The sequence below is a fragment of the Otolemur garnettii genome, unplaced genomic scaffold (assembly GCF_000181295.1).
Source record: "Otolemur garnettii isolate 467f Iridium unplaced genomic scaffold, OtoGar3 scaffold00276, whole genome shotgun sequence".
In the NCBI taxonomy this organism is placed as follows: Eukaryota; Metazoa; Chordata; class Mammalia; order Primates; family Galagidae; genus Otolemur; species Otolemur garnettii.
The window spans coordinates 1,004,479-1,017,149 of NW_003852671.1; the positions used below are offsets into that span (position 1 = coordinate 1,004,479).

The 12,671-nt window shown below is 42.2% G+C and overlaps 1 protein-coding gene across 3 annotated transcripts in view; it reads right to left on the reverse strand.

The window, feature by feature from the left end:
- Positions 1-3,100: 3,100 nt before the first annotated feature.
- The window catches only part of LOC100951648 (ribonuclease 4), a 23,159-nt gene continuing 13,588 nt past the window's right edge, over positions 3,101-12,671 (reverse strand). For 2 of the 3 annotated variants that reach the window (XM_023508792.1, XM_012813564.2), the window contains exon 2: positions 3,101-4,326. In XM_023508792.1, the coding sequence (XP_023364560.1) occupies positions 3,866-4,309 (444 nt within the window). In that variant the 5' untranslated portion in view covers positions 4,310-4,326 and the 3' untranslated portion in view covers positions 3,101-3,865. Of the gene's footprint in view, positions 4,327-10,984; positions 11,175-12,671 lie in introns of all 3 variants that reach the window. The other variant, XM_023508791.1, reaches the window with a different exon arrangement.

Here is a 12,671-nt window from a genome sequence, read left to right on the forward strand (position 1 = left end):
TCCTTTTTAGATTCAATCAGGAAATTACGTACAAGTCTTGGCTATAATTAAATTGAGAGTAAATATGTTAGGTAGGTAGTTAGGAATCTGGCTTACTGGGAAAGGAGGGCAAAGACAGGGTCCACAGGCCTCCATCTTGGTGTCTCCCACCTTAATTTTGTCCCAAGTGATTGCTCACACCTGGGAAGGAGGCAACACCCTACCAATCTACCAATCAGAACTTAGCATCCCAGCTGCAAAAGGGTGGAGAAGACTCTACCTTAGCAATAGGTATAATAGAGTCTTAAAAGTGACCTAGAACAGCCTGAAGTCTAATTATTATGTCATTAGCTTAAATCTATATTGCAGCCCACACCCCCAATGTAGCCTCAGAGAGGCTCTTGGGAGGTCTGCATGCACCATAAGATTCTGGTTCCAAGGCTACCTCTGAACCATGAAGTATAGGCCTGACTGAGGGGGTATAAAAGAGAACCACAGCCATAATCTTTGCCCCTTTGCCTTTTTTTTTTGTCATGACAATGGGGGCCCATTTACTCTCTGTGGTAAATGTGCCTTGCTTTGCAAACTTTTTTACTCTATAAAGCTATCTTTCTCTTGCTCAATAAACTTTGTTTTACATTTGCCTTACTTTGCTGGTGTCTAGTCATTTTTTGACTAAGAGTGCTCCAAGAACCAAGAACCCAGGCAGCTGCTTGAAACCCTGGCATTTTAGGACACAGGCAGCTGCCTTCAAATCCAACAAAAAGGGTGACCACTTAAAGAGGGACAGTAATATAGGGCCTGGGGCATGTGAGAGCCAAACTAGCTCCATTTTGTTGTTTATAGCACAAGCTCCATTCTTGGCTGTTTACAGCACAAGCCCCATTCCTAGCTGTTTACCGCATAGCCTTTCCGCCCAACCTCTGCCACTGAAACCTGCAGGGCCACTCCCTGCTTCCTTCCCCCACCCCAGGTTGCACAGCCACTGAGCTGTAAACTGAGTCACCTTAGGCAAATAGCTGCTATAATAAACAATTAGTTTCTATTACCTTGAAATACAGGTAATCAGGTTGCACCAACTCTAGCCCCCGGTTAAGGGACCCCCCCACCCCTCACCTGTACCAATCCAAATTCACCTTTACTAGTGAAATCATCAGCCACCAATGCAAATCCTCCTTTACTAATGAAATCACCAACCACCAATCAAGAGTGTACGGACTCTACCCTTCTTGCTTTCTGTACCCCATAAAAACTTACTCTACCCCGAGTTCGGGGCTCTTCCTCGGCTTGCATGCCAGGAGAGACCAGACCTGGGTTTGAATAAAACCTCACCTCATGCCTTTTACATCAGAGTGTGTCTCAGATTTGTCTGCCGGGGTCTTTTGGGAGAATTTTGGGCATAACAGGCACAACTGAGAGATAAAAAATTCAATAGAATATGGGCATAGAGACAGGAATAAAAGGTAAATTCTACTACAAGTGAGAAGAAGTGCCCAGCATGGATTAAAAATTGATTCTCTACGTTCTCACTCTACATACAACACTTCTGACACCAGGCGCGTACGTTTTGTTCAAAGCAAGCAATTCTCCCACTCTCTAAGCACCAGCTGAGTGCCCTACCATTTAATTAAATTCTGACTTTATCTACTTGGAGTTAACATTAGATCCCACAAGATAAGAGATCAGGCCCACAAGACGGCCCTAGGTTAGATGCCAAAGCTACCCACTTCCTGGAGGTCATGGTAGGGCTGAAGTTCTAGCTCTCTTTCTGTTGATTAGCCTTATCTGGGGGCCACTTGGAGGCCTCACCTTAAGTCACCTCATTAGCAAAATCTCTGGTGTAATCAAAAAGAGTTTGTTTTGAATAACAAAAGATACTCCTATCACTCAAGAAATTTTAGGAGTTCTATAACAGAACCAATGTAAAACCCAAATATATTTCAAATTATACTACAGTTACCAACTCCCATGGCTGGTGTCAAGAAAATTCTCTTTCCTCTGTACTCTAATTATATTAATACATATAGAGACATGCTGTTAGGAAGAAAATGTTCCCTCTACCAATTTAGGTTCAGTGGCCAGGAGCCTGTGAATTAACAACAGGTAGGTTAACAGGAGAAAAGAAAAGTTTTGTTGATAATTTTTAGAAGCATTCAGATGAAGAGGCTTCATGAACGGCTCCAGGTAGGGATATTTATGCCAGTTTAATAGGGGAGAGGGAGGACGGAGCTTCTACAGGAAAACAAATGGACTTTTGGGGGAGACAAAATGGAAGGTTTGGATAAAGTTTACGTACACAATATTCTTGGAATATTGGAACTATCTCCTGTCTGGAGACTCCCTTGGAGGGGGATTAATGCTGGCTGTATTTTTTTGGAGGCTCTACTGTAGTCAGATGAGAGATCAAAAAGGATTTCTGTCTGTGTCTGCTGTAATTCATTATCTGTGCTGCCAAAATGAACACATATATCTACTGTAATTCAAACAATTTCAATTTAGTTCTTGTGTACGCTCATGCATGCACACACATACACACTCATACACACACACATATTTCCCGTCTTTATTTTTTATTGTTTTGAGACAGAGTCTTACTATGTCACCCTCAGTAGAGTGCCGCAGCGTCACAATTCACAGCAACCTCCAACTCTTGGGCTTAAGTGATTCTCTTGCCTCAGCCTCCCAAGTAGCTGGGATGGCAGATGCCTGCCACAACACCCAGCTATTTTGTTTGTTTGTTTGTTTGTTACAGTTGTCATTGTTTAGCTGGCCCGAGCTAGGTTCCAACCCGCCACCCTTGGTGCATGTGGCTGGTGCTGTAACCACTGTGCTATAGGCACCGAGCCTATTTCCCTTCTTTAAAAGCTAACATCTTCTCTTCTCCTCTCCCTGATTTGTTTCCAAATAGTCAAAGGAAGAAGAGAGGGGTATGAGAATTGTTTTTGAGAGGAATAATTTTTTCTGGAGTAAATGAGGTAAATTTTCTGTGCTGTGGTTGTGAATCCATTGACATTAGTTTTTGACCAGAATTTATGAGGTTATGAAAGTGCATGCATGTTTATAGACTGGAAAAATTAAAAGTGGATAGGAGGAAGAGAAATAATCCCACAGTCTTCTCAGATACCTGTAGTTTAAGTCCTTTAATAAAAAGAAACATAAAAAAATCATTTGAGAAGAATAAGTGAGTTCTAAAGACCTAGTACATTTTTAGTACTCTAACTTACTAGAGTGATTCAAAGGGAAAAGGAAGAGAAAATTCCTAAAATCATTTTCTTAATCATATCACATCCAAATATAACAACAATGCAAATAACTCAGAGTTCTGATTTTGTTGGTATATATTTCTAAATTTTTATTGCTTCCCGCAATAGCTGACTATTGGGCATAACAAAAAGCATACACTAGAAACACTCCTTGTGACTAAGTAGAAAAATCCCAGCATGAGTACTAGTTTAACCAGATGTTTTTCTCAGGTCACTACTAACTTTATGGTCTTCAGCAGATTCCTTAACCTCAAGCTCCTATATATGTATAATAGCAGCATCAGGGTGCTGTAATGAGATAGCTTAAATGAAAGCTCTCTGCAGTGCTTGAAATGCTGTATCAATACACATAATGACCAAATTCCAGATGACAGGATCTGAGAGAGCTAAGCTGACCACTATTATAAAAGGAAGCTTATTACAAGCCCAGACTCGTTTTAGACATACCTCTGCATGTCTCTTTAATGAAATGTACTGATATTTAATAGAATGGGTTATACTGAGAAAAAGAATAAGAAATGAGCAGAGGAGACAGAGCCTGGGATAGCTCAAATGCACGCTCATAGATATTTAAAAGTAAATTAAAGGGCCAAATGCTGCCCATAACCCCAGCAGGGTGGCATCTATTTGTCCATGTGCACAGGCACCTCTGGGTTACCCTCACAGGCAATGACAATACGCCGAGTGCTTGACTTGGCTCGGTATCTGCAGTTGGGGACACTGGAACCTCCTGTCTCTCTGCAGTCTGTGACCTGCACTACACCCTCATGACAGTTCATCCGGCCATTCTTGCACGGGATATTGGAGGTGTTGCAGATATTAAGAATGTTCCCAATGTCTTCATGGATGAAGGTATTAAAGGGCTTGCATTGACGAATAGTCATCCTCCGTCTTTGCATCATCACGTTGCAGTAACGATCATCACCACTTGTCACCTGAAGGTCCACGTGTTGCCTCAGGAATCGCTGGTACATGGCATGCTGGCCATAGGAGGGCTGTATTAGCCCCAGCCCCAGCAGGGTCAACAGCAAGAGCAGAAGCAATGGATGGGTCCTCTGCAGAGCCATCAGTATGTCAGAGGGGCCTGAAAAAGAAAGCAAGGGGCAGGAGAAAGCAAAGTAAGAATCCAGGCACAAGAGAGAGGTACTGAGGATGGCAAGTAGATAATTCCTTGATCTCAGTTTCCTCTTTCCTCTTTTGTGTATCCTCTCCCCATTCTTCTCTGTTCATAATTTTTTCCACATTTACCACTCTAAGAGTGAATAGTTGGCAAACATGGTCTTCTTCAAAAGCAAGAGAGCAGTTGCTGTAGCCTGTGTAATGATGCGGGACAGGAACAGGGTGTTCAATCTACCATGTTTCCCCCAAAATAAGACACTGTCTTATATTTATTTGTTCTCAAGAAAATACACTAGGGCTTATTTTCAGGGGATGTCTTATTTTTATTAAGTATAATACAACAATCTACATTTATTCAAATACAGTTAAGTCATCTTCCTCTGGAACCTGACAGGGGGAGCTGACCTTGTTGGTGGGGCTCGTGCTAGGGATGAGTGAACTCCTTTCCCCTAGCCGTTCACACACGCGCAATAGGATGCCTGCGACCCCAGTTACCACACATGCACCAGCGCAAGTGTGAATGGCTCGGAGAAAGGAGCTGTGAGACAGAAAAGGTGTTCCAGTCTTCATTACCGCTCCGCACCGAAATGCCCATCACTAGGTCTTATTATCGGGGTAGGGCTTATGTTTAACAAATGCATAGAAATCCTGCTAGGGATTATTTTTGGGGTAGGTCTTATTTTTGGGGAAACATGGTACATGAAGCTGTACTTGTGTGTCTCTTGAGGTAATTCCCTAGTTGTATCAATAGTGGAACCTCCAAACAGTTCCCTGGAGGCTCCAATTCTAGACAGTTTGGATAGACTCGGCATGTCAAAGAAAGTTTACAAACTGATTTTAATATCTTACATCTAAGAATCAAGGAAGGGGATTCAGGAGAAAAGAGGACAGAGTAACATTTAGGCCTAGCCTTTCCTCTCATGTGGCTACTATTCTTTAAAAAATTTTTTGGTATTTTTTCCCTTTTTTGGGGTATCATATGGCTAGTCTTCTAATGGTATAAAATCAGATCCTTTTGGAAATCCTCTTAATGCTATTAAGAAACAAGGCAGAGTACCCAGACTGATATAACAGTTTGTAATCCCAGGTGTCTCAAAATGGAGTCACTTAAGACAAGCAACTCAGCCCACAGTGCAATTGCTGACCCCTCAGAGTGATACATCTTGGTAGACTAAGTGATAAGATGATACCTCCTGTGGCCAGGCACCCTCTAGATGGAACAAGAAAGTGAAGCCAAAATATAGCTGAGATAATGGCTATGATGCCTGCAGAGGAACTTAAGAACTGCAAAGAAACTGACCATGGCCAAGATACCTGCGGAAAGCTCTGCCTGTGAGAACTCCCAGACTTTTATTTTTGAGACAGAGTCTCACTTTGTTACCCTTGGCAGAGTGCTGTGGCATCATAGCTCATAGCAACCTCAGACTCTTGAGTTCAAGAGCTCCTCTTGCCCCAGCTTCCCAAGTACCCTGGGACTTCAGTTGCCTGCCACAGTTTATTGCCCGTCTATTTTTAGAGACCTGGTCTTGCTTTAGTTCAGGCTGGTCTTGAACTCCTGAGCTCAGGCCATCTGCCTGCCTCCTCAGCTTCCCAGAGTACTAGCATTACAGGTGTACAGGTGTGAGCCACCACACTGGGCTCCCAGATTTCTTTTTCATCAGCAGTGGCCACTGCTGGACACCCTGCTAGGAGAAGAGCAGCAACCCTGCCCCCATTCATGGGCTTTTCAAGGAAAACTGATCTGCAGGTTTATCAGCTGGCCTGTTGGTCTCTCCAGCTACTTTCTGTGGTTTATCTCCCCTCTCTCTTATTACTGCCTCTGTGCATTGGATATATTTGCCTAGGACAAATATATTTATGTGAAAGCCTCTCAGTGTGTGAACCTGTAAATCTGTAAATATTTAATTGGTCACTGAGTCATCATGAAAACTCCCAGCCCCCATGGGAGTTAGCACAATTAGGCTGATTAGAACCTGACAGGAGAAAAGACACAGTGATTTTAAGATAATAGATAACAAGTACTCAACTACTGTTTGAATAAACTAATAAATGAAATGGATGAGCTAACAAACAAATGAAATTAAATGGGTATAGGGAGTAAAGCGGTTTCCCAGGCTTCTGGACTTGACTGATAAGAAAAGATAAGAAAAATTTAAAAATAAATCTAAATAACACAATCTCCACAGAAGAGAACTTGGATTGTCTTTTTTTTTTTTCTTGCTGTTTCTATGTGCATCCCAAGGATATAAGCCCTGGCGAAACCATGCATTGTCATACGTCTATTCCTGATGTTCTTCCTGTCTTGTCAATAATTGTTGATGGTTTGCTGTCTTCCCTAGTTTCAGCATCATGGTGTTGCCACCTCTTGGCAGCAGAAAATAAACCCAAATTTTAATAGCATTAATATATATGTGGAGAGAGAGAACAGGACAACAAAGTACTGCCATGTAGTCTCAAAACATCCATTGGTTTGTTGATTAAAGACAGGAATCCAGGCCTATCTGACTTCTAAACCCTGTGCTCTTTCTATTGTCCTCTACTGCCTCTCTCATCCCACTCCCCAAATATTCAGGATCTTTTTTTTTTCTTTTTTGAAACAGAGCCTCAATCTGTCCCCCTGGGTAGAGTGTCATGGCATCATAGCTCACAGCAACCTCCAACTCCTGGGCTCAAACAAGTCTCCTGCCTCAGCCTCCCAAGTAGCTGGGACCACAGGTGTCCGCCACAATGCCCAGCAATTTTTTGGTTGCAGCCCTCATTGCTGTTTGGCGGGCCAGGCTGGATTTGAACCTGCCATCTCAGGTGTATGTGGCTGGAGCCTTAGCCACTTGAGCCACAGGTGCTGAGCCAATATTCAGGATCTTAAAGACATTTGTGCTTAGAGTTGTTAACCTTCAGCAACAGAATCTAATCAGGGATAGAGGTGGAATCACTCGCCAACACTGACTAGCCAGATGCTGCCATCTGGCTGTCACTCCATTTACATCAACTGTGAATCCACTTGACTCTTGCAGCAAGGCAGGGCTGATTCACTGGAGCCAAGAAAAGCCATCTCTGATTCAAAAGGAAGCAAGGACAACATTTTAAGGGTCAGACAGACTCTGTTTGTGCAGTCAAAGGGCTGGCTCCAGCTGAACTACTGGTTTTATGTGTATGGATACCATGGTCCTTTGTTTTCAAAGATCCCGCTTCAGAATGGCAGATTACACTGTGTGAGTGGCAGAAATGGCTTATGAAGGACCTGCCCCCCATTCTACCTAAACTCTATCCTTCACTTAGTGATGATGAAAGCAGTATCAAACACAGATACCTCCTATATTCTCAGCCAGCCACTTTTTGCCTTTGCACAGAAAGACATAAAGCTCTGTGTTACTTTCCTGAGCCTGCAGCTGTAAATAGCAGATAGGGTGTTCAGAAGAAAGGGGCCATAGGAGGCAGTGTGGCAGGCAGAGATATCTGTCATCTCCTCAGTTTTCACTCCAAGGCCAATGGATACAACTACAGAAGGTGCACATAGTAGCTGGGTTAAACATGTTTGGGGGTTGATTTTCCAACAGCACTTTCAGTTTTACATGGTTTTATCTCCTTTCTTTTATTCTGATTCTTTGTGACCAAGAATATGGCTTAGCAAGATAATTGGCTACGGAGGAGACAAACTATTCATGAGAGAGCCTCAGCTATGCTAACCAATTGAGTAAGCAAGAGAGAAAAATATTTGAGGACAGCTACTAGACAAACATGCTCTCCAAATCATTCCAACATATACTTTTGGGTCAGGATTTGCCCCAAATACTTTCCTACTGCACCATCCTGACTCTCAATAAGAATTTTTTTTACACTGTCCCAAAGACCTAGGCTGTAATGTTGGGGAAATTACTTAATCTCACTCAGCATATTTCTTTATAAGTAAAATGAGTATAATAGTAATTACTTCTATGGATGTTATGAAGAACAAATAAGAATATCAATGCAAAATGTTCCTCACAAGGCCTAGCACATGGTAAGTGCTTAGTAAATGCTGGCACTTACTGTATTATTTTTACCATTTCCATTTTTCTTGCTTTCCTCTAATGCCTTCAATCTGGGAAAATAGTGAATCACTATACTGAGGTGTATATGTTACTGACCTCTCTTTATTTAGTAGAGTTAATTGTATTCCTTAGGAATTAAAAGTCTGTTTCTAAACTATAAAATATCTCAGCTATTAGATCCCTTGAGAAATTTTTCCTTCTCAAATTGCACGGAATTTTCTTCCTTGCATGTCACCTTTCTTAAAAATCTTGATGTTTTGGAATTTTTTCCTTCTCTTTTCCTTGCAAAGTCAATAATTATAGTTGACCAGATCTTTAATTCCTCAAATGATTCATTTAAGATCAAATTACCTGCCTGTGACTTATCATTTTATTCTAAGCAGACTTTGATTGAGATAGAACAAGAGACCCAGAAAAAACAACTAGGACTGCCTATGGAGCTGATAGCACCATCAGCAGGTCAGGAAGCACTCCCATTCCCTTGCTGTGTGGTCTCCTATGAAATAGTCGTTTCCCCTAATACCAGAGCAGGGTATGCAATGATAATGTTCCAAGCAGATGTCTAGAGAAGATTCAAATTTTCACACCTATGGGATGATCAGTATAATAATGGTCCATACCTTTGACTTTCTCCATCGGGGCCTTGAGTGGAAAATGATCTTGAGTGATTTTGTCTTACCTCAGAGAATACTAGGAGAACTTGAGAAAAGGGTCCAAATATTTTACCCCAAACTTGGACTTTCTCACTTCCTAAGGGGTTTTTGAAATTTTATAATAAGGCAAATTTTCTTTTCTTTTCTTTTCTTTTTTTTTCTTTTGGAAACAGAGTTTCACTATGTTGCTCTTCGTAGAGTGCTGTAGCATCACAGCTCACAGCAGCCTCAAACTCTTGGGCTTAAGCAATTCTCTTGCCTCAGTCTCCCAAGTAGTTGGGACTATAGGCGCCTGCCACAACACCCAGCTATTTTTTTTGTTGTTGCAGTTGTCATTTTCATTTAGCTGGCCCCGGGCTGGGCTTGAATCCACCACCCTTGGTGCATGTGCCTGGCACTGTAACCACTGTGCTATGGATGCCAAGCCAATAAGGCAAATTTGCTAATAAGAGAGGTCTGCAAAACTGACCCATGCTGAGTACACACCAACAGCCTATTTTTCCAACCCCTTCCTAAATATAACACTTTCAGTGAGGTTGGCTGGGCTCTCCCCAGTACTACCTGGACAGTGGTCCATAATCTGGGTATTAGGGAACCAGAGCTTTTGACCCATTTCAGGGTGATGCAGGCAGCAAGAGAGTTCGCCATAAGGAACACTGTGATCACAATGATCATGTTCACAAGGCAGCAAAATGGGAGGTTTATGACTGTCATTTATTAATAACTACTTTCTAAATAAAATATACAGGCAACTATTTATAGAAATTAGGTTACAGGAAGCTAAGCACTGAAACTGCAGGTTGATTAGTGTATTTTACAGACTGTCTGTTAACCTAAGTTATAGTCACCTGGAAACAAATCTTGAAGAAGAATAAGGGAGAAAGTTGGAATATTTCTATAACTTCCCTAAGGTATCATGATTGCCAGACATTATTTGGTAAAGTAAAAAGATTATAGAGAAAATAATGTGCTAATTTTTTTGAATTTTATATAAAGTAACTACAATAAGAAAATATCCTGGGAACAATCCATTAAAATCAACAGAAAAATTACCTCCTGTTTAAGACAAAGGCTGGTTACCCTGAATAAATTTTGAATTTTGGTATTCATGATGGATTACGTGTGTGTATGTGAGAGAAAGAGAGAATATAATTAATCTGTTGATATGTTGGTACTCAGTTCTACACTCTTTGCCCCAAAGTCTCATATTTATAAAAGTAAAATTAGCTTATTATTTGAGGGAAAAAACAATTTTCTTTTCTTGAAAATTCTGCTTAGTGGCTACAAGCCCTGGAATTTTTCCATGTCTCTCTGTAGATCAATGTATCATCCTTATCTTCACAGAAAGTTCAACTCTACCTCCTTAATGACTGAGAAGAAATTGACTGATAAGGAAAAAGGCATTTCTATTCCACTCAATCCTCTCAGAGAGCAGCTAAGTAGAGATAATGGGAAAGATTAATAAATTAAGAATCGGTGAGAAGACTGATTCTTACTGATTTCAGAGACATTTTTATTTATTAAATATGCTGTAAAACAGAAAACAAAAGATCCAGGTAGCTTATTCTCTTGGCTCCTAGCAATGGATGCTGCCACCTCTGTCCTGGGGTCTGGAGGAGGAAACTCAAGGAAAGAAGAGAGGAGCCAGCTCTGGGCCAAGGGCCTGCTGGCTATGGGTGGAGGAAGGACTCATCAAAGAAGACAGGTAAGCTGTTTTCACAGGCAATAACGATGAATCTGACTGCTGCTGAGGCTCGGTATCGGCATGGTGGCGAGGAGGAACCCCCTAGGTGTCTGCAAGTGGTGATGTGGAAAGGACGCTTGCTCATTCTTAAGTTTTCTATGTGAGAGGTTTCTTTCTTATCTCCACAGATGGCCTTGATGCTGCCCTTGGTGCCATGAATAAAGGTGTTGGTGTCTTTGCAGGGTGAGGTCATACCTCGTCTCTCCATCATTTTTTCACAGTATTTGCTATTACGGCCACTTGGTCTGGGATCATAGTGCTGGTTCAGGAATTGTTTGTACGTGGGACTATCCTGAGCCAGGGTCGGTGGGGTCAGACCTAGACCCAGCATGAAGACCAACAACAAGGGGCCCACGCCCATCGCCATCTCTTCGAACAGAGGCTCCTGCCAAGGGCAAAAGGAGGTGTGGTAGGAGCATAGAATAGCATTGCCAAGTTAGGCTGGAAGGAAAGGGACTTTTCTCTCTGACAAGGCAGCATGAATCTGGCCTTTTCAGTGATCAAATTACCACCTTTCATTTCCCTTCCTTATTAACCTCACACTTCTTATCAATCCCCTCCTTTCTTTCTTTCTTTTTTTTTTTTTGGAAACAGGGTCTTACTCTGTAGCCCAAACTAGAGTGCTGTGACACAATCATAGTTGTCTGCAGCCTCAAACCCCTGCCCTCAAGCAATGCTCCTGCTTCAGCCTCTAGAGTAGCTGGGACACAACACCACACCTGGCTAAACAAAAAATTTTTTGTATAAATAAAGTCTCACTGCGTGTATATTGCCTAGGCCAGTCTCAAACTCCTGGGCTCAAGTGATCCTCCCCACCTCAGCCACCCAAAGTGCAGGCATTACAGGTGTGAACCATCATGCCTGACCTCAATCTGCCCCTTTGGAAAGTCTACTTATTAGTTTCCTGATCACAACTTTCAGCCCCAATCATTCTTTCCTATGAATCACTGAGTATTTATCTTTCTTCTGGTCATAGCATTATAAAATCCATTTGCATTCTTTAATTCATTTATTAGGCAATTAATAACAAGCATTACATAAACCTCTGCTGGTACCAGAGACTAGGTGCTAGGCCATGAAACAAAAAGACCATTAAGGCTCACCAAATGCCTCCTTAAAGGAGATGTGGCATCCATGGGGAAGGGATGGGAACTCCAACTTACTGAGATAAGATAGTATATATTGGAGGTAAGAGCTAGGAAGAGAAACTTTCTGGGAATCCTAAACCCAGGGTAGGGTCAGTCAGTGGGATTGTTTAAGACAGAATTCTGCATAGTCAAATTAGTCAGCTCACTGTGAGGAGAGCAGTTGAGAGTACCTTCATTTGTTATGTCCCACCTCCATCTTGCTCAGGGCTTTCACCACTCTCCCTTTAAGACAGGAAGCTCAGCTGAAAGAGTTTAGTAATCACACCAAGCCACAGCTTCCCCTTGTAAGGACTCCCCTTACCAGGTGTTGGCTCTTGTCAAATTTAGCTTATATTAAGGATTCCACCTCCCTTACCAAAAGCCCCTTATAAAAGGTTTCTATCTCTGGTTCGAGGGTTTGAGAGACTTTGAGGTGTGAGCCTGCTTTTGGCCTGGCTGATTAATAAAGGAACCTTGCTTGATTTGGATTCAGCGTGCTGGCATTCCACTCGCTTTGGGTAGCTGACATTTGGAGGCTCCAGCGAGATTTGCCAGCCAGAGAGTTGGCTTCCCTGTGTAGCCCCCTGGAGAGGACAGGAATTATAGGAGAGGTGCCCCCCTGGGGAAACCCTAGTTTCCATCGGTTCAGGAAACCCATGATTTCCTGAACTACTCCTGAGGGCTAAAGAGGGACTCCTTCCAACTCCTTACCCAAATTCAGGTCCTCCAACTTACTCTTGAGAGGTAATTGTCTG